The 19,578-nt window shown below is 47.4% G+C and overlaps 1 protein-coding gene across 2 annotated transcripts; it reads right to left on the minus strand.

The window, feature by feature from the left end:
• Nucleotides 1-3,168: 3,168 nt before the first annotated feature.
• LOC311312678 (acidic leucine-rich nuclear phosphoprotein 32 family member E-like) lies at nt 3,169-13,201 on the minus strand. Of its 2 annotated transcripts, none has more exons than XM_084442648.1 (7): nt 13,109-13,201; nt 9,455-9,604; nt 8,537-8,659; nt 7,229-7,388; nt 6,908-7,059; nt 5,891-5,942; nt 3,169-4,597 (listed from the first exon to the last, which is right to left on the minus strand). In XM_084442648.1, the coding sequence occupies exons 2-7, from the start codon at nt 9,512-9,514 to the stop codon at nt 4,503-4,505; spliced, it is 642 nt and encodes a 213-aa protein (XP_084298774.1). In that variant the 5' UTR covers nt 9,515-9,604; nt 13,109-13,201; the 3' UTR covers nt 3,169-4,502. The 2 variants fall into 2 exon arrangements, with proteins under 2 accessions (XP_084298774.1, XP_084298773.1); XM_084442647.1 differs by having other exon boundaries at nt 13,035-13,181.
• Between the last annotated feature and the right edge of the window lie 6,377 nt (nt 13,202-19,578).

The following is a 19,578-nucleotide window of genomic DNA, read 5'->3' on the forward strand; positions in this document are numbered from 1 at the left end:
ACTATTCGACGGTGCGGGTGTTTCTACTTCACCTCGGTTACTGGACCATCTGTTTCAGCTGATCAGAGAGGCCTGTCCTGGTTCTGGGTCAGAATCCAATTTTACTTTCAACGTCTGGAGTGGGTAATATCACCAGGGCCGTCTGGGAGATATGAGGCCCTGGGAGATATGAGGCCCTGGGAGATATGAGGCCCTGGGAGATATGAGGCCCTGGGAGATATGAGGCCCTGGGAGATATGAGGCCATGGGAGATATGAGGCCCTGGGAGATATGAGGCCATGGGAGATATGAGGCCCTGGGAGATATGAGGCCCTGGGAGAAAGAGGCATTGCGAGGCCTGTGTGCTCGATGCTGCACGTCTTGTTTCCACATGACACAAAATACGCACAACATGCATCTTCCACGGTCGTGACGTAGCCCACCATACGCTGCACTGCTGAATATAGACTATAGAATATAGACCCTACTAACAGTATAGTATTTAGATTTGTTTACAATTAGGATTTAGAATTAATATATATAAGCAGTCATAGCCTACCCCCGTATAAGCAGTCATACCCCGCATTGAAAACACGCTATTGATATGAATGCAGAAATGTTACTCACCAGCAGCAGAACTACGGGAACATTTCCCTCCTGGCTTCCTTGCAGCAAACTCAGAAATAATTTCATTGTAATCCAAGTTGGATGCAACGTCCTTTTCAATTGCAAGGATTGCAAGTCCACACAGTCTCCTGGTCCACACAGTCTCTCCTGGGACATGATATACCGCAAGTAGTTCTAACTTAGAGAAACTGCGCTCCCCAGAGCATCTGTGACAGGGATGGTCAACACATTACTAAGAACAATTTCACACTTAGGGAAGCTTCCATCCATCTTTTTAAGAAAGCGCAGTGTTTCCAGTGATGTCTTGGTTTCCGTGGGCAAGTTAAGCGCACCTCCATGCACAAAATGTCCAACCGTGGCCAAAATTGACGTAGGTCACGTAAGGTCACGTTAGGAAAACATTATAGGCCTACTAATCGGTCATCACGTAGTTTACCAGTAGGCTGTGCTAGATTTTAGGTCTGACTGTTAATGAATATGTTTATCACATGTGTAACATGTAAAAAGTTCTTAAAGCAAAAAATGAATACCCCCCCCTCCTAGCCGGGGCCCCCTGTATCATAGACCCAAATGCCCAAATGTAGGCTATTGTGGGATAAAATTGTTTTTTTTTATGAGCTGTTGCCTACTGTATGTGTTTGGAGAGCACCTGATTTGGTTATTCAGAAATGCAAAACAATGGCTCAGTGTATTTGTTTGATACTCAATAGGCTCCTGCTAAAAAAAACAACAACTCGTCCTTCCAGTGTGTCCAGGCGTGTCAAAGCCTCCTCATCCCCCATCACTAAAATCACAAAGAACATGGATGGCTTGTGCATCGCTCACCACCATCACCACCGTCACCTGCGTCGCATCATCAGCGTCTACATGTGTACGTCTGTAAGTGGAGCACAGACACCGGTTTCAACTTCAAACTTCAAAACAGAGCTTGTTCTCTTCCTCCCTCATCCACCCTCTCAGAGAACAAGGACTCGTGAGATCAGAGGGAACATGTCATTACTGAGGCCGGTCGTCCCTTAGATGTGCTTCTGAATGTCCCCCTTCAGCCAGCGGTCCCTGTAAGGAAGGCTTTGTGTCCTGGCCGCCGCAGGCCAAGACCATGACGTCACCGAGGGACAGTATGGGACATGACCTTACTTTAGGGGGGGGGGGGGGGTCGTCCTGGAGGGGGATGATGGGAGACTGGGTCAACTTAGGTCATAGTATTGTGGTGTTTGGTTTGTCTCATCATAGGCTTGTGTCTGGGACTGATACAGTGGTTCCCTCTGTCTGGTTATGTAATGACATTATGTGGGGCGTGGACTCGAGGGGCTGTGATTGGACGGGGGCGTGGTGGTGGGAGTGGTCAGCGGGGGCGGCCCGCCCAGAGCAGATGTTTGGAGCAGACGTGGGACAGGCCGGCGCTGCTCCTGGAATGTGGTTATGAAGACGGGCTGAGTTACGATCCGTCACCAGGGACCTGGTGGGGTCCGCTGGCCCGGCAGAATCATCCTTCAGAGGGGTTGGGGGGTGTGTGTGTGTAATGGTGTGTGAGAGACTGTGCTTGGGGGGGTCCATCATCCTCATCATCTTGTTTACTAGTGGCACCAGCCCTCTTGGGGTGGGTTGTCCCGTGGTTGTGTGTGTGTGTGTGTGTGTGTGGGTCTGTCTCTGCCTGTTCACCTAAGCTCCTCCCTCTGCTGTGCTGGTGTCAGAGATGCTGGGGGGTCATAGAACAGGATTAGGAGGCTGGGACACTAACGAGCTAGAGACTGGGACAACAACAAGCGCTAATCGCCAGTCATACGCTTTTAGCTAATGAATCTCTTTTGGAAGTTTAGCTCATGATTCTATTTTCGCCGCAAACATGTTTGCTTATTGTCGTTTGTTGCCAGGATGTTGTCAGGATGGCCACATTCAAAAAGATTTTCAAACATGCTTTTCACACAAGTCTGAAATCCATGGAATAAAAATGTGTTAACAAAACATATCTAACAAAAAAAGCACCATAATACCATACAGTTCAAAATATGGACCAGAATTTGGATCCATGGCAATTGAGCAGTTGTTCCTCCCCTCCTGATACCCATGTTCAAATGTGACAGGAACATGATTTCTAGAGTTCAATAAACAAATGGGAGAAGCAGTTTTTAGATGTTTGAAAAGTGCTGAATCAGTATTGTTGTTTCTCATGTGTTGAGGTTCTCCCGTCTTATCAAGAGTAATAATTATCAGCCAGTTAGTCAAGATAAGCAGAAGCAACGTCAAAGAAAAAGGAAGATGCTTTTGGGGAAGTGTTTACAAAGATGGTCTTTAAGCACCACCAAGTGGTCAATGCAGGAAATAGGAAATTAAACTGACTTGCCCTGGGTGCCTCGAAACACAGAAACATTTGACTAGACGAGGGTCATTTATCTGTGTAAAGATGTGTTGATATGTTGTGTACCTCAAGATGTACATCAGGCAAAAATAACTGGGTTACCTCATGGAATGGCTCAAGTCATATCAGAATACTGGGAACGTTTCCACAGAATTCAACTTTTTATTTAAAAACACCCTTCAGAAGATTACAAACAACACACTCCAAACACAGCTCTCTTAACAGCAGAGGACAAAAAGAACACAGCATATTGAGGTTCAGGGTCTGAATCTTTACATCCTGACCTGTGCTTTGCATTTCCCTCAAAAAAAGAACAGAGATATTGCAAGTTTAAAGAGACAAAAAGCAAAAGCTACACAGAAAAGATGAGACAGTCTATTTACATATTGTCATACAAACAAGAAGTTTAAAATTCTTGAGCGGTAAAACCATAAAACACAAACCCGAAACTAAAACAATTGGACAACGGAGAGAGTTCTTTTCCTGGAACTGACGTGTGCACAGGGTGCAGGTTCTGATCTGGGGTCAGGGTAGATCTGCGATGACCAACTGAGTTCCCGGACAGTCAGGACCTTCTTAGAGATCGGGTCGACCTGAGCATTTAGAATGTCCCCAAACCCTAAACCAACTCAAGCGTAGCCGCAAAAGTCTTTCAAACGCCGTATGTCCTGGGGAGACTTGAGGAGTAACACACCTGAAAACTACACGGCCCATAATGCCCCAGAACAGGACAGAGAAACCAGCACCAATCTGCTGCTTGACAATGAAACACAAAACAACCGGTGAACTACGTGATTTCAACATAACTATCAAGAGTATCAAGGCCCTATTTATTAAACAAGGTACTGAAGGAGAAGCCCGACCAGACGGCACGGTACGTTCACACACCTGTAGGCTGATGACCTGGCAGGGGGCGTGGCCAGGGGCATCTGTCTGGACCAACGAAGACTACGAGCCAACAAGACAACTTCTTATTTCTCTAAAGGATTTTTCTTGGGGAGTCACAAGCATGGCAGACATCTAGACAGAGGGGCGATACTCGACTGTGTGGGGGTTTAAAAGGGTAGACAGAGGGGCGATACTCGACTGTGTGGGGGTTAAAAGGGTAGACAGAGGGGCGATACTCGACTGTGGGGTTTAAAAGGGTAGACAGAGGGGCGATACTCGACTGTGTGGGGGTTTAAAAGGATGAGCACAGCAGAGGAAACACCAACACCTTCAACTCACTTTGGAAAAGGCCAAATTTGCCGTTACATGCAACCAGAACATTTGCGTCCCAGTATTAAAAAGAATCTAAAATTAATATTAAAATGCTCCCATTTCTGCACTTGCATTGTCACTTTTGGAATGATGAAAAAAAAATTGTATTGAGCACGTAGAAAAAAAGAATAATTGTGGAACACTTAGCTTCTACAGTGATATCTATGGTATACAAAACAAAACATTTCAGAAATATCATTTTCTGTTCCTGGTGTTCTACAGCTTAGATCTGGATCCCACGCTGGGGGGCAGGGTGGTGTGGGGGAGGATGAGGAGGCTAGTCGTCATCATCATCATCATCGTCATCATCGTCTCCATCATCCTCTGGGGCCCTCTTCCTCTTCTCGCCCTGGACCGCTGCCCTGGCCACTTCTGGAGCAAAGACAACGTCACAGCAATGTTTACGATGCTGGGAGCTCAAACTTTCACATCTTCAGATCTTGAAAGTCTCAACTGGAGGTTGACTGGACTATCCAGTCCTCTAACGGACTATCCTCTAACGGACTATCCTCTAACGGACTATCCAGTCCTCTAACGGACTATCCAGTCCTCTAACGGACTATCCTGTCCTCTAACGGACTATCCAGTCCTCTAACGGACTATCCTGTCCTCTAACGGACTATCCAGTCCTCTAACGGACTATCCAGTCCTCTAACGGACTATCCTGTCCTCTAACGGACTATCCTGTCCTCTAACAGACTATCCAGTCCTCTAACGGACTATCCTCTAACGGACTATCCTGTCCTCTAACGGACTATCCAGTCCTCTAACGGACTATCCAGTCCTCTAACGGACTATCCAGTCCTCTAACGGACTATCCTGTCCTCTAACGGACTATCCTGTCCTCTAACGGACTATCCTGTCCTCTAACGGACTATCCTGTCCTCTAACGGACTATCCAGTCATTAACGGACTATCCAGTCATTAACGGACTATCCAGTCCTCTAACGGACTATCCTGTCCTCTAACGGACTATCCAGTCCTCTAACAGACTATCCTGTCCTCTAACGGACTATCCAGTCATCTAACAGACTATCCTGTCCTCTAACGGACTATCCAGTCCTCTAACGGACTATCCAGTCCTCCAACGGACTATCCTGTCCTCTAACGGACTATCCTGTCCTCCAACGGACTATCCAGTCCTCCAACGGACTATCCAGTCCTCCAACGGACTATCCAGTCCTCCAACGGACTATCCTGTCCTCTAACGGACTATCCTGTCCTCTAACGGACTATCCTGTCCTCTAACGGACTATCCTGTCCTCTAACGGACTATCCTGTCCTCTAACAGACTATCCTGTCCTCTAACGGACTATCCTGTCCTCTAACGGACTATAACGGACTATCCTGTCCTCTAACGGACTATCCAGTCCTCTAACGGACTATCCTGTCCTCTAACGGACTATCCAGTCATCTAACGGACTATCCTGTCCTCTAACGGACTATCCTGTCCTCTAACGGACTATCCTGTCCTCTAACGGACTATCCAGTCCTCTAACGGACTATCCAGTCCTCTAACGGACTATTCTGTCCTCTAACGGACTATTCTGTTCTCTAAAGGCCTACTGTGTCCATTATGGGTTGAAAACATGGTCATAACACAAGAGACACAAAACAATTAAAGAAATCAGTCTTAATTATGTCAAAATAAAATAAAATACAAACCTCCATCTTCTTCCTCTTCCTCTTCAACATAGTCATCATCATCCTCCTCATCCTGCAGGTAAAAACAGTGGACTTAGTTTGTGACAACATGAAATGGCAGTGAAGAGGGCTTTCTGTGGGCTTGCCTTTCATGTGTAGGGTGGCCCACCCTGGGACCCGGTCCTGTCCTGGTCTCTAGGGGCGTGTCCATGTGTTGTGTTTGAGGGGAGGAGGCCTCAGAGACCCTCCCTTAATGGACGTTTTACAGACTTGATATAAAGGCTAGGAGCACAGCCGCACAACTAGACCACAAACAATCACATCACATCCCCCTCATGCAGCTCTGTCACCAGAGCTAAACCAGGATAGTTAACCAGGCTAGTCAGAGCTAAACCAGGATAGTTAACCCAGCTAGTCAGAGCTAAACCAGGATAGTTAACCAGGCTAGTCAGAACTAAACCAGGATAGTTAACCAGGCTAGTCAGAGCTAAACCAGGATAGTTAACCAGGCTAGTCAGAGCTAAACCAGGATAGCTAACCAGGCTAGTCAGAGCTAAACCAGGATAGTTAACCAGGCTAGTCAGAGCTAAACCAGGATAGTTAACCAGGCTAGTCAGAGCTAAACCAGGATAGTTAACCAGGCTAGTCAGAGCTAAACCAGGATAGTTAACCAGGCTAGTCAGAGCTAAACCAGGATAGCTAACCAGGCTAGTCAGAGCTAAACCAGGATAGTTAACCAGGCTAGTCAGAGCTAAACCAGGATAGTTAACCGGGATAGTTAACCAGGCTAGTCAGAGCTAAACCAGGATAGCTAACCAGGCTAGTCAGAGCTAAACCAGGATAGTTAACCAGGCTAGTCAGAGCTAAACCAGGATAGTTAACCAAGCTAGTCAGAGCTAAACCAGGATAGTTAACCAGGCTAGTCAGAGCTAAACCAGGATAGCTAACCAGGCTAGTCAGAGCTAGCAGGACGGCTAATCAGCATCATCAGGGTCTTATTTTCTGGGGAAGGAGAGCGGAGTGACGGGAGGTTGGTACCTGGATGCCGTCCTTCATCAGGTAAGACAGGCCGACCTCCTCTTCGCCATCGGAACCTTCATCCTCCTCCTCCTCATCGTCGTCATCCTCCTCATCTTCATCGTCCTCATCACCATCGCCGGTAGGGCCGGCTGCATTCTCATCATCATCATCTGTGGACGGAGATCACTGGTTTAAAAATCAGACGCTGCCACGGGTGCTACTACCGCTACACGAAACCAAGAGAGCTTCCTCCAGCTTCAACTCTCAGCTTAGCTAGTGCTGCGGTGCTCAGCAGTTTTACTACCCAGAGTCCCTAGCGGTACCCGTCCCTTCTCTCACCGTCCTCTGCCTCGGAGTCGGGGACCTCGTTGTCCTCCTGGTCGTACCCGTCCAGGTAGGTGACCTGGGGCAGCAGCTCGAAGACGCTCTCGCGGTACTCCTCCAGCGTGGTGACCTCACAGCTGTACAGGTCCAGACCCTTCAGGTTCTTCAGGTTTTGCTGCGTGACGCCAGACGAGGTCATCGGTTAATGAGGGAAGTGAAATAATCAGAAAAGCGTTTCTATAAGCAGTCCAGCAGCAACGAGGCGCGCTTTGGATACGATGGATTACACAACATCACAGTATCATATCAACATGTGAATGTTAAGAGGCAGCAGACAGCAAAGAGATTCACTTTCATAAAATGCATTTTTGTAACCATCTCCTGATCAGACTCTACATGGAACAGGATATAAAGTTTATTCCCCGTGTGTAACAAGTAGGGGAACAGGTGCAGTGGAATGCTTTTAATCTCGTCCTTCCAGTATCTCATCAGTGCTCGTCAGTTCCTCATTCCAGTCCCAGGTACTCAGATAGACATTTAAAAGGTTCCCAAAAGGAAATGTACTATCCATGGTCTATCAGTCTATCAGTATCATCCTCATCTACTTATCCCACCCGATCATGTGACAGGAGAACCTTAACACTGCTGGTAGATGAAGCCGTATCAGACAGAGAGAGAACCTGAACACTGCTGGTAGATGAAGCCGTATCAGACAGAGAGAGAACCTTAACACCGTTGGTAGATGAAGCCGTATCAGACAGAGAGAGAACCTGAACACTGCTGGTAGATGAAGCCGTATCAGACAGAGAGAGAACCTGAACACTGCTGGTAGATGAAGCCGTATCAGACAGAGAGAGAACCTTAACACCGTTGGTAGATGAAGCCGTATCAGACAGAGAGAGAACCTGAACACTGCTGGTAGATGAAGCCGTATCAGACAGAGAGAGAACCTGAACACTGCTGGTAGATGAAGCCGTATCAGACAGAGAGAGAACCTGAACACTGCTGGTAGATGAAGCCGTATCAGACAGAGAGAGAACCTGAACACTGCTGGTAGATGAAGCCGTATCAGACAGAGAGAGAACCTTAACACCGTTGGTAGATGAAGCCGTATCAGACAGAGAGAGAACCTGAACACTGCTGGTAGATGAAGCCGTATCAGACAGAGAGAGAACCTGAACACTGCTGGTAGATGAAGCCGTATCAGACAGAGAGAGAACCTGAACACTGCTGGTAGATGAAGCCGTATCAGACAGAGAGAGAACCTGAACACTGCTGGTAGATGAAGCCCTATCAGACAGAGAGGTTGAGGGATGGTTTTACCAGCGGCTCCACGGTGCTCAGCTCCTTGATCTTGTTCCCACTCAGGTTGAGGTAGGACAGGTTGGGACACTTCTCCGCCAGCTTGTCCAGCCCCCCGCAGATGCTGTTATCACTGACCTCCAGCTGGAGGACGAGGGACGAAGGGATGATGACCAAATGAATGAAGGGATGACAACCAAATGGATGAGGGAAATTAAAGCGACTTTCCATTCCAAAACCAAAAGGTGAAAGATGCCTTCAGACTACTTCAGGCTAAAACAGTCGAACAACAATCAGTGGAAGTCTCTCTCATATCGGACGTAGATACTACTCTTAAACTTATCTAGGAATTAAGTGTTAAAACCAGATTCAAACTTCATATACAGTGAACTAAATTCCATTATATAACAGCTAGTTCCAACCATGCATTGTGATTGGCCAAGAGGCATTCGGAGCCGTGCCAATAACCACACTACACCAATGGGCAAATCACCAGTTAAAGTATCTCTACTTTGATACATTATATAACGGCGTGATAGGATTGGGAGGTATAACCATACTAAAACTGGAAAGGTTCCTTTTTTTAGTCGAAAGGGGAAAGAGACAGGCACTTTGGGACCCACTTTTATAATGTGTATATTAGCCACTAGCCAGCTAGCTCTGCCGACGTTGTAGACAAGTCCAGCTGGTGTTACCAATAGCAACGGTAAACAACGGAGAGATATTTTGGATTGCAGATGGCTGGAAGCAGCCCATATTTTTCTAAAAATATATTTTACGACAGCGCAGCGATGTTGTATAAAAGCAACAACACACGAGAGGGAGTGCTTTGATAACTTGTTTTGGATAATGCACTACCTCTCGTGTGTTTTGGTTCAATTATTTTTCGACTAGGATGACCCCCCCCCCCCCCGTCACAGGGGTGTTAGACGCCCTCACCTTGCGTAGTTTGGGCAGCGAGGGCAGCTTGGCCAGGGAGGTGAGGCCCACGTTCACCATGCTGAGGAGCTCCAGCTCCTTGTAGTTGTCCGACAAGCCTTCCACCTCCCCGTCGCTGGACCGACAGTTATCCACCACCAGCTCCGCCACCTGGGGACAAGCACAGGGTCAGGGTTCAGGGGACAGTTATCCACCACCAGCTCCGCCACCTGGGGACAAGCACAGGGACAGGGATCAGGGGACAGGGATCAGGGGACAGTTATCCACACCCGTCCCGGAGATGAGTTTTGCTCTGGGGTTTAGGCTCACGCTGCCAATATTTAGTTTAGCACGTTAGCCACTAGGGTTGGGTGATGTGTACTCAAATATGACGATATAATCAAGATGTGCACATCCAAATATCGCGATGGACGATGACATCAAATTTTTAAGATGCATAAAAATCCATCATAGTGGACATTAGCCTTGTGAGACCATCCTGATCTCGCGAGCTCACGTTGTTTCACTCCGCACGTCAGGCTGGAAAAGCTTGATATCGGGTTGTGTGACATCAGAAAATGAGCGGCCAATCAGTGTTCTTTGATGAAAGCTAGCAGCTAATGTTGGGCGGGTTGGGCTGTGACGACAGCGAGAAGAACTGTTCCTTCCAAAATAACAGCAACTCTTCGTTCCCGTTACAGCGTCAGTTATATCCTGTTACAGTGTCAGTTATATCCTGTTACAGTGTCAGTTATATCCTGTTACAGTGTCAGTTACACCTGAACTGTTCGTTCGTGTTACAGCGTCAGTTATATCTGAACTGGGAAATATTTATTCACTGAAAGAAAAGCAAAGAATGGCACTGAAGGCTTTTCACTTAAGAAAATATGTTTTGCTTCTCCCGACTGGCTTAGGTAAGAATTTGATTTACTCCCGACTGGCGGGGTTCATCCAACCGCCTGCCGAGTAATTGTGAAAGTGTCTGACCTTTTCCAAACAGTTTCCAATGAAACTTTCCCAGGCGGTTGTGTGAAACCATCTGGTGCACATCAGGTTAGGACATTATGCATTCAAATGGCAAATCTGAATTCTGTGTGGAAAGACAAGTGTGCAAAGTTCCAGAAATGATTGTCAATCTGCGTGCAAATGCCAATATTGTAATTTATTGCTCTATAAATGTTCTTAGCTGTTAGACAAACATACTCCTGGAGCTTGCTCGATCGCCTTGTTGAGAGGGGTCAGGGAAGAATTTTTACAGCTCACTTATCTGGCCCCCGGGTGATTACTGTTTTCTTGCTTCCCTCTGGAATATGTAGGGGTGGGTCGTCTGCCCTCCTCCCTTGTTCTCTGTAAAGCGCATTGTGTTGCCTCTGGGTATGAAATGCGCTATACAAATAAAGCTTTGATTGATTGATTGAAAGCTTTGATTGATTGATTGAACATTGGTACTAAATTGCTTGTTATAGCGCCACCTATGGACGGATCATGGTGACTCTGTGGTGTAGCCTATATTTACTCATGGTCTGCAGTTTGGAGTTTTGGACCTGATGAATATAATTTAAGAGGACTTCAGTAGCTATTCAATTTCCAGGAAAACCGTAAAAATACAAGAATTATAATATGAAGACATTCAGGAATAAGTATAGACCACCAAAACATCAGTGTCTCTACAAATATTTGTCTAGAGACCTGTGTGTCAAAATAATTATCAAAAAAGTTGATTTCGCTCCGGCGGAGACATGTTCAGATGTCTATAGCCTGCTTGTTACCAGGTTAGATGTCTATAGCCTGCTTGTTAGTCTATAGCCTGCTTGTTACCAGGTTAGATGTCTATAGCCTGCTTGTTAGTCTATAGCCTGCTTGTTACCAGGTTAGATGTCTATAGCCTGCTTGTTACCAGGTTAGATGTTTATAGCCTGCTTGTTACCAGGTTAGATGTCTATAGCCTGCTTGTTACCAGGTAAGATGTCTATAGCCTGCTTGTTACCAGGTTAGATGTCTATAGCCTGCTTGTTAGTCTATAGCCTGCTTGTAACCAGGTTAGATGTCTATAGCCTGCTTGTTACCAGGTTAGATGTCTATAGCCTGCTTGTTACCAGGTTAGATGTCTATAGCCTGCTTGTTACCAGGTCAGATGTCTATAGCCTGCTTGTTACCAGGTTAGATGTCTATAGCCTGCTTGTTAGTCTATAGCCTGCTTGTTACCAGGTTAGATGTCTATAGCCTGCTTGTTACCAGGTTAGCAGATGTCTATAGCCTGCTTGTTACCAGGTTAGATGTCTATAGCCTGCTTGTTACCAGGTTAGATGTCTATAGCCTGCTTGTTACCAGGTTAGATGTCTATAGCCTGCTTGTTACCAGGTTAGATGTCTATAGCCTGCTTGTTACCAGGTTAGCAGATGTCTATAGCCTGCTTGTTACCAGGTTAGATGTCTATAGCCTGCTTGTTACCAGGTTAGCAGATGTCTATAGCCTGCTTGTTACCAGGTTAGCAGATGTCTATAGCCTGCTTGTTACCAGGTTAGATGTCTATAGCCTGCTTGTTACCAGGTTAGCAGATGTCTATAGCCTGCTTGTTACCAGGTTAGATGTCTATAGCCTGCTTGTTACCAGGTTAGATGTCTATAGCCTGCTTGTTACCAGGTTAGATGTCTATAGCCTGCTTGTTACCAGGTTAGATGTCTATAGCCTGCTTGTTAGTCTATAGCCTGCTTGTTACCAGGTTAGATGTCTATAGCCTGCTTGTTAGTCTATAGCCTGCTTGTTACCAGGTTAGATGTCTATAGCCTGCTTGTTACCAGGTTAGATGTTTATAGCCTGCTTGTTACCAGGTTAGATGTCTATAGCCTGCTTGTTACCAGGTAAGATGTCTATAGCCTGCTTGTTACCAGGTTAGATGTCTATAGCCTGCTTGTTAGTCTATAGCCTGCTTGTAACCAGGTTAGATGTCTATAGCCTGCTTGTTACCAGGTTAGATGTCTATAGCCTGCTTGTTACCAGGTTAGATGTCTATAGCCTGCTTGTTACCAGGTCAGATGTCTATAGCCTGCTTGTTACCAGGTTAGATGTCTATAGCCTGCTTGTTAGTCTATAGCCTGCTTGTTACCAGGTTAGATGTCTATAGCCTGCTTGTTACCAGGTTAGCAGATGTCTATAGCCTGCTTGTTACCAGGTTAGATGTCTATAGCCTGCTTGTTACCAGGTTAGATGTCTATAGCCTGCTTGTTACCAGGTTAGATGTCTATAGCCTGCTTGTTACCAGGTTAGATGTCTATAGCCTGCTTGTTACCAGGTTAGATGTCTATAGCCTGCTTGTTACCAGGTTAGCAGATGTCTATAGCCTGCTTGTTACCAGGTTAGATGTCTATAGCCTGCTTGTTACCAGGTTAGCAGATGTCTATAGCCTGCTTGTTACCAGGTTAGCAGATGTCTATAGCCTGCTTGTTACCAGGTTAGATGTCTATAGCCTGCTTGTTACCAGGTTAGCAGATGTCTATAGCCTGCTTGTTACCAGGTTAGATGTCTATAGCCTGCTTGTTACCAGGTTAGATGTCTATAGCCTGCTTGTTACCAGGTTAGATGTCTATAGCCTGCTTGTTACCAGGTTAGCAGGCTAGCAGCCCACACCAGGTTGCCAGGTTTGCGTTCGCAGCACCGACAAGCTCGCAGGAGTACCCGGATGAACTCAGCGGTCTGCTCCGTCCCGAGGTGGCGGGCGGTGGTGCTCTGGTCCCCGGGGCCGTGGGGTGGCGTGGACCGGGCGATGAGACCCGCAGGCCGGAGGACACGGAGACCCCGTCCCCCCACCGGCCCGGGAGGGCAGAGCTGCTCATTTGAGCGGTGATAATGCAGCTCGTAGCAGACTCGTTACGGGAGCCGAGCAGGCTCACACAGCCATGAACGAGGTTACAAAGTATCCTCGTTGGCGGGATTTAAAAGGAAAGCGCTACAATTCAGTCTGAGCTACAAAACTGAGGTTTATTTCTCGGCAGCTATAAACATGAAACACGTGTAAGCGGCACACACGGTGCTCTGCACAACTCAGTAAAAACGATGGTTTAACCAATCTTGCTTGAAAAGAAAAGAACCCTTTTGGTCAAACTGCTCAGTTTGTTTACACCGTGGCTCATTCATGCGCCCTACACGGCAAGTTGGGACAACTCATTAAAGAAAAGTCATATGCGTATAGTCTATTTAACGACACTCGCATTTGTTCAGGTTAGCAAACTAAATAGTTCTGACAGCATGTCGGCCTGCATGCATGAGAGGCAACAGCGTGAGCTAATCCTCCCAACAGCACATCGCCATTATGTGGTCAGACGAGGAGCATGAACTCCATTAGAGGCATGACCTCCATTAGAGGCATGAACTCCATTAGAGGCATGAACTCCATTAGAGGCATGACCTCCATTAGAGGCATGAACTCCATTAGAGGCATGAACTCCATTAGACCCACTGGTGAGCTGAGCTCGAGACACACGCAGACATGACGCTCGCGCCTGCAGCACCCGGGCAGGATGGAGAACCCGGGCAGGATGGAGAACCCGGGCAGGATGGAGCTCCGCGCGAGGAGCATTGAGCACCGGGTCGCACTGTCGCAGATCTCGGTCACAAACACATTATAACCTTATAAATAACATTATAACCTGTCGCTTTATCTTCTAGGAGCACGCAGCAGCCATCAACCGAGCCATCTAGCGAGCTGCAGCTGGCCACCTAGCTCGGGCATGTTGCATTGGGCATGTTGCACTGAGCATCGTCATCTCGCATCCATCGTGAACTGTGTGCATCCTTCACGAGATTCCTAAGGAAATAAATAAATAAGGACGTAGTTGTGTACCTCGGCTGGGGTCCTGTTCCTCAACTCCAAACTGATCCTCTTCTTCATCTCCATGTTCAGGACTAGAGGACGCTCAAAAATCGACCCAAACTCAGGAAAACTGAAAATAAAAAAGGCAGAAACAGGCGCTCTCACGCTGGGCTTGTTCAGTCAGCAGCTGCTGGGGGAGAATTAAACCTCCATGTTACTAAACCTCCATGTTACTTCTCACCCAACCCCCTCTGGAAGACACGCCCCTCCCTCATGCATATTCAATGTTTCCACATTGTGCGACCTCATTGGCCAAATGCTACGTCATTCATTGACGACCGCCCCAACTAATATATTATTCCCAGGCGGTGGTTTTTATTGGTCAGGATTGGGCAAGTATGAAATACAGGTCAACCAATCAGAGAGCCAAATGTCCATTTTTAAACTCGGCATACTCACCCTCTTTGTTCTCATTGGCGCCATTAGTGAGGATCGACAGTTGACAGAAGACATGCGTGAATTAATCAACTCACACTTAAAATATGATTTCTAACTATTAATGGTTTCTTACACTGGTTTGATGTTGAGCAGAGCCAGAACAGAGAAAAAGAATGAGATGTGAATAAAGGATAGACAATACATACGGATACAGCAAAGTAGTGTAGCCTATATATAGGCTAAATAAAAACAACACAAAAACGACTAAAAACTGCATGAATCGCTTTGGTTTAATTTGTAGGCTACAGTGTGGTCGTAGAAAAGAATAACAAGTCCAGAACTTTCTTTAGACAAACTCTAGGGTCAGTGAGGTAGGCTATTATAAACAGTTTAGATCTGTAGAGCAACTATCAGTTTGGCCTGTAATATTAGTGATGACCACTAGGTGTCACACCAATGCTGTGGACTGGGCAAAATTGCCTCAGAGAACAGCTGTGAAAGCCCAACATACTCAGATTACTGTAATTGGTCTGAAATTAAATCCAGAACCCAGTGAATTGACATTTAATTAAGTGAATATTTTGCTAGTTGATTGTTTACAGAGAGAACAATTCGCCTAATGAAAGACTGAGACAGTGAACTACCAATATCCTCACATTCCTTGTAGATAGCCATGTTGTGTTTGAGACCTCCACAGTGCAGGGTAGATATGAGAACTGGACATGAATTATTGAGGTCTGGGTGTATTTAGTCATGGATAGCAGCTGTTCTGTGCTGTTCTGTCCTCTCACAGCAGGTGAGCTGCTGAGTCATTTCTCTAGAGGGATTGAATTTGGGGAATATGATACCTTCCGAGTGCAGCTCACTACCCCACAATTTTGCCGCCCAATTCTTCGCTCAGCGTGTGCTGCCTTGAGCTCACCAAGGTGGATTAACAGTGTCTACACACCAATACATGCTTTTAAATGAGCCAGCCAGGGAAACACAAGGGGAAACACAAACACTGGACAAACACAGGTTTGTTCATTCCTTGAAAGATGGGTCATTTTTGACCCGGCAGTTATAAAATAATTTACACTCCACAAAAACCACAAAGACACACACACACTCAATGAGAATTTGAGACAATGGGAGATATTGAGATTGAGTGCGTGTCTGTTTGTGTGCTTGTGTGTATATGTGTGTGTGAGAGTGTGTGTGTAGGGGTTACACAGGAATGAGACTAATCCCTGGCTGGGCATGTCTGTAGGACTGGGGGGGGGGGGGGGGGGGGGGGCAGTTGGGAGGCTTTGGGGTGGGGGTTGGGGTCGTTACAGAAACAATACCCCCCACTCACAACCCTACTGAACCTCTATCAGCTATCTGTTTTCTACCACCACCACCCTCACACACACACGCGCACGCACTCCCCTAGTACCACCCTCACACACACACACACACACACACACTCCCCTAGCACCACCCTCACACACACACACACACACTCCCCTAGCACCACCCTCACACACACACACACACACACACACACACACACACACACACACACACACACACACACACACACACACTCCCCTAGCACCCCTGGGCCTGACTAGTCGGCCATGTTCTCCTACTGAGCCAGTTGAGCCCATGTCTCTGATAGAACTCTCTCACATTGTTTCCCAGATGCGCCCCTCCTCCCTCCCCCTGGATATTGTTCCAAGTTCTCTTTTTAAAGATATTTTTAGCTCCTTAGGGCCATTCTTACTCTCCATTGTGAATAACTCCCTCAGTTCTGGTTGTGTGCTTGAATATTTTAAACACGCTAGCATTCAGCCACTCCTAAAAAGGCCAAGACTTGACCCACTGCTTCCCAGTAACTATCGACCTATATCCAAACTCCCTTTTATTTCTAAAGTTACATTACATTACAGTCATTTAGCAGACATCTTTATCCAAAGCAACTTACAATAATTGCATTTAATGTAGGAAAAGCCAATGTACTACTACTTGCCAGAACTCACACGTGCATCTCCTTTCTAAAACAAGTGACTAAGAGCATAATCTAGTGCTGAAGGCAAAATGCAAGAATAGCAATCTAAAATATAATAGGTGCTTAAGAGGGAGTATCGTTGTAGTACTTCTTGAAGAGATGAGTTTTGAGCCTGCGGTGAAAGATGGGCAGCGACTCTGCTGTCCTGACGTCAGTGGGCAGTTAGTTCCACCACTGCGGGGCCAGGACAGAGAAGAGCCGTGACCGTGTCGATCGACCGCAGGGGCCTCGGAGTGACGGGGCAACCAGTCGCCCCGAGGTAGCAGAGCATAGCTCTGTGTGGAAGAACTTGGGGTGGCGAGCAGTGGCTTTCTGGACAAGTTCCAGTGGTTTAATGGCCGACGCTGGGGCCCCAGAAAGGCTAGCCAGCTATATTTGAGGTAGCATAGCGCAGAATTACAGAATAAGACACAAGGATAAAAATGTAATGTAATGCGTAATGTAAAAGCGTTTCCCAGAGGCATCATAGCGCTACGTTCATCGTATGTAGGCTACTTACCTACGGCGTTCAGCGTAGCGCTACGATGCCTCTGGGAAACGCAGCCCTGGTCAGTGTCAGGTGTCGGCTAGTGTCGTCACCTCCTGGGACTGCATCCCGATTATGTCTGGAATAATCCTTCATCCTGTTTCCACGTTGCGCTGCAGCCATTAAGAAAAGTGATGAATGAATCGCTTAAGCTTCCAGACCTTTTTCCCAGCATAGTCATTTACACTCCAGCGCCCAGCGCCATGACCTCTGACCTCTGAGTGACACCCTCCAGATGTGCCTTACAGTGCATGGCGAGGATGTGAGGGTTTACAGGTCCTCTCATTCAGACTGGCCGGCCAGCCCCCTCCTTCACGGTTCACTGCTGAGACATACAGCTTAGTCAGCAAATCACCATGTGTGTTTTTCCTCTGGAGCTCAGAGAATCCCCCACAGGTGCAGCAGCGTCCCGTTGGACAGGCTCAATGGTGTTAGTTGTTGTGACCTTATTGTTATGGTCCATCCCGCAACACCCGGCTTCTGATGACCCCTGCCCCTGTACCCCCTGTCACCACGGACCTCGCCCCTGTACCCCCTGTCACCACGGACCTCGCCCCTGTACCCCCTGTCACCACGGACCTCGCCCCTGTACCCCCTGTCACCATGGACCTCGCCCCTGTACCCCCTGTCACCATGGACCTCGCCCCTTCACCCCCTGTCACCACGGACCTCGCCCCTGTACCCCCTGTCACCATGGACCTCGCCCCTGTACCCCCTGTCACCACGGACCTCGCCCCTGTACCCCCTGTCACCATGGACCTCGCCCCTGTACCCCCTGTCACCATGGACCTCGCCCCTTCACCCCCTGTCACCATGGACCTCGCCCCTTCACCCCCTGTCACCACGGACCTCGTCCCTGTACCCCCTGTCACCACGGACCTCGCCCCTGTACCCCCTGTCACCACGGACCTCGCCCCTGCACCCCCTGTCACCACAGACCTCGCCCCTGCACCCCCTGTCACCACGGACCTCGCCCCTGCACCCCCTGTCACCACGGACCTCGCCCCTGTACCCCCTGTCACCACGGACCTCGCCCCTGTACCCCCTGTCACCACGGACCTCGCCCCTGTACCCCCTGTCACCACGGACCTCGCCCCTGTACCCCCTGTCACCACGGACAGCCAACTGCTGTTGGAGGTTCCTCAAACCAGACTAGTCTAGAGGCGACAGGGCCTTTGAGGCGACTGGATGGATTCAGAGTGGATTCATATTCAGTTCCACAGCTCATCATGTGAGAGAAGAATGTCTTTAAAACATGTTTTTACAAGGCTAGCTGTGTTCCTGTTCATTAAAAATACTTTGACTTTCCTATTGTCTTGTGACTGACTTGACTCCTGCCCCTCATGACTTGGGACTTGACTTCAGACTCAAAGGTGATGACTTGAGACTGACTTGGGACTTGCAAGATAGTGACCTGGTCCCATTTCTGCATAAAGGCAGTTAACTTCACTGGAAAGGCACATGTTTACTGAAATCTGCAGCATCCTTAACAAAACGCAGTCATTTCCATGATCACAGAAATAGACTCAACAACAACAATTGAACAAGAACAAGAGTTTGCAATTTCTCTGAGGAAAAGACATTTTCACCATTCTTCCAACTGAATGAATGTTTCGTTACGCTGATTGGCTGAAGGAGTTAGTCTGTCAAGGCAAGTATTAATGTCTGGAGATGGGGGGGAAGTCCAGACCGATCTGCGGAGGGAAGCAGAGTGTGAGCTCGCTAGATCAGGAAGAACTAACAAGGTAAATGTATATAAGAGCTGGAGGAACACTAGGCTATTATAATCACCACATCATCCAGAACCCACCTAGTTTTCCACGTGAGCGACTCCATGGGGGCCAGTAAGTTATCATACCTTTACCACAGTTCCTGTACAAGTAATGGCAGTATCAAACACACGCCATTAACCTTTGACCTCCCATCTGGTAGACTGTTTAAGCGTCTCTCTGTGGTGAGATGAAGGTGGCCTCAGCGCACGTCCACGGAGGGATGATGGGAAGCTCTGTGTCGCTGACGTCCCTCTTGCGTGTTTAGGGTGGGTCAATGCTGGTCCACACGGTCTGCTCTTAACAGCTGACCCCAGAACATCCTTCCTCAGCGTGCTGCGACATGTGAGCGCAATAACAATACCAACAATAACAATACCAACAATAACAATACCAACAATAACAATACCAATACCCCCTTCTGGCAAAAACCCTATACTGGCTTGGCATGCATGTACACTGTGAGTGTTCTCATGTTTTTAATATTCTTCACTGACATTTTGTATCAACTTGAACAATATAAAGTTATCAAAGGAAGAATCTTGGTTTATTCTATTCATCCATCAACAT

This window comes from Borostomias antarcticus (assembly GCF_949987555.1).
Source record: "Borostomias antarcticus genome assembly, chromosome: 8".
In the NCBI taxonomy this organism is placed as follows: domain Eukaryota; kingdom Metazoa; phylum Chordata; class Actinopteri; order Stomiiformes; family Stomiidae; genus Borostomias; species Borostomias antarcticus.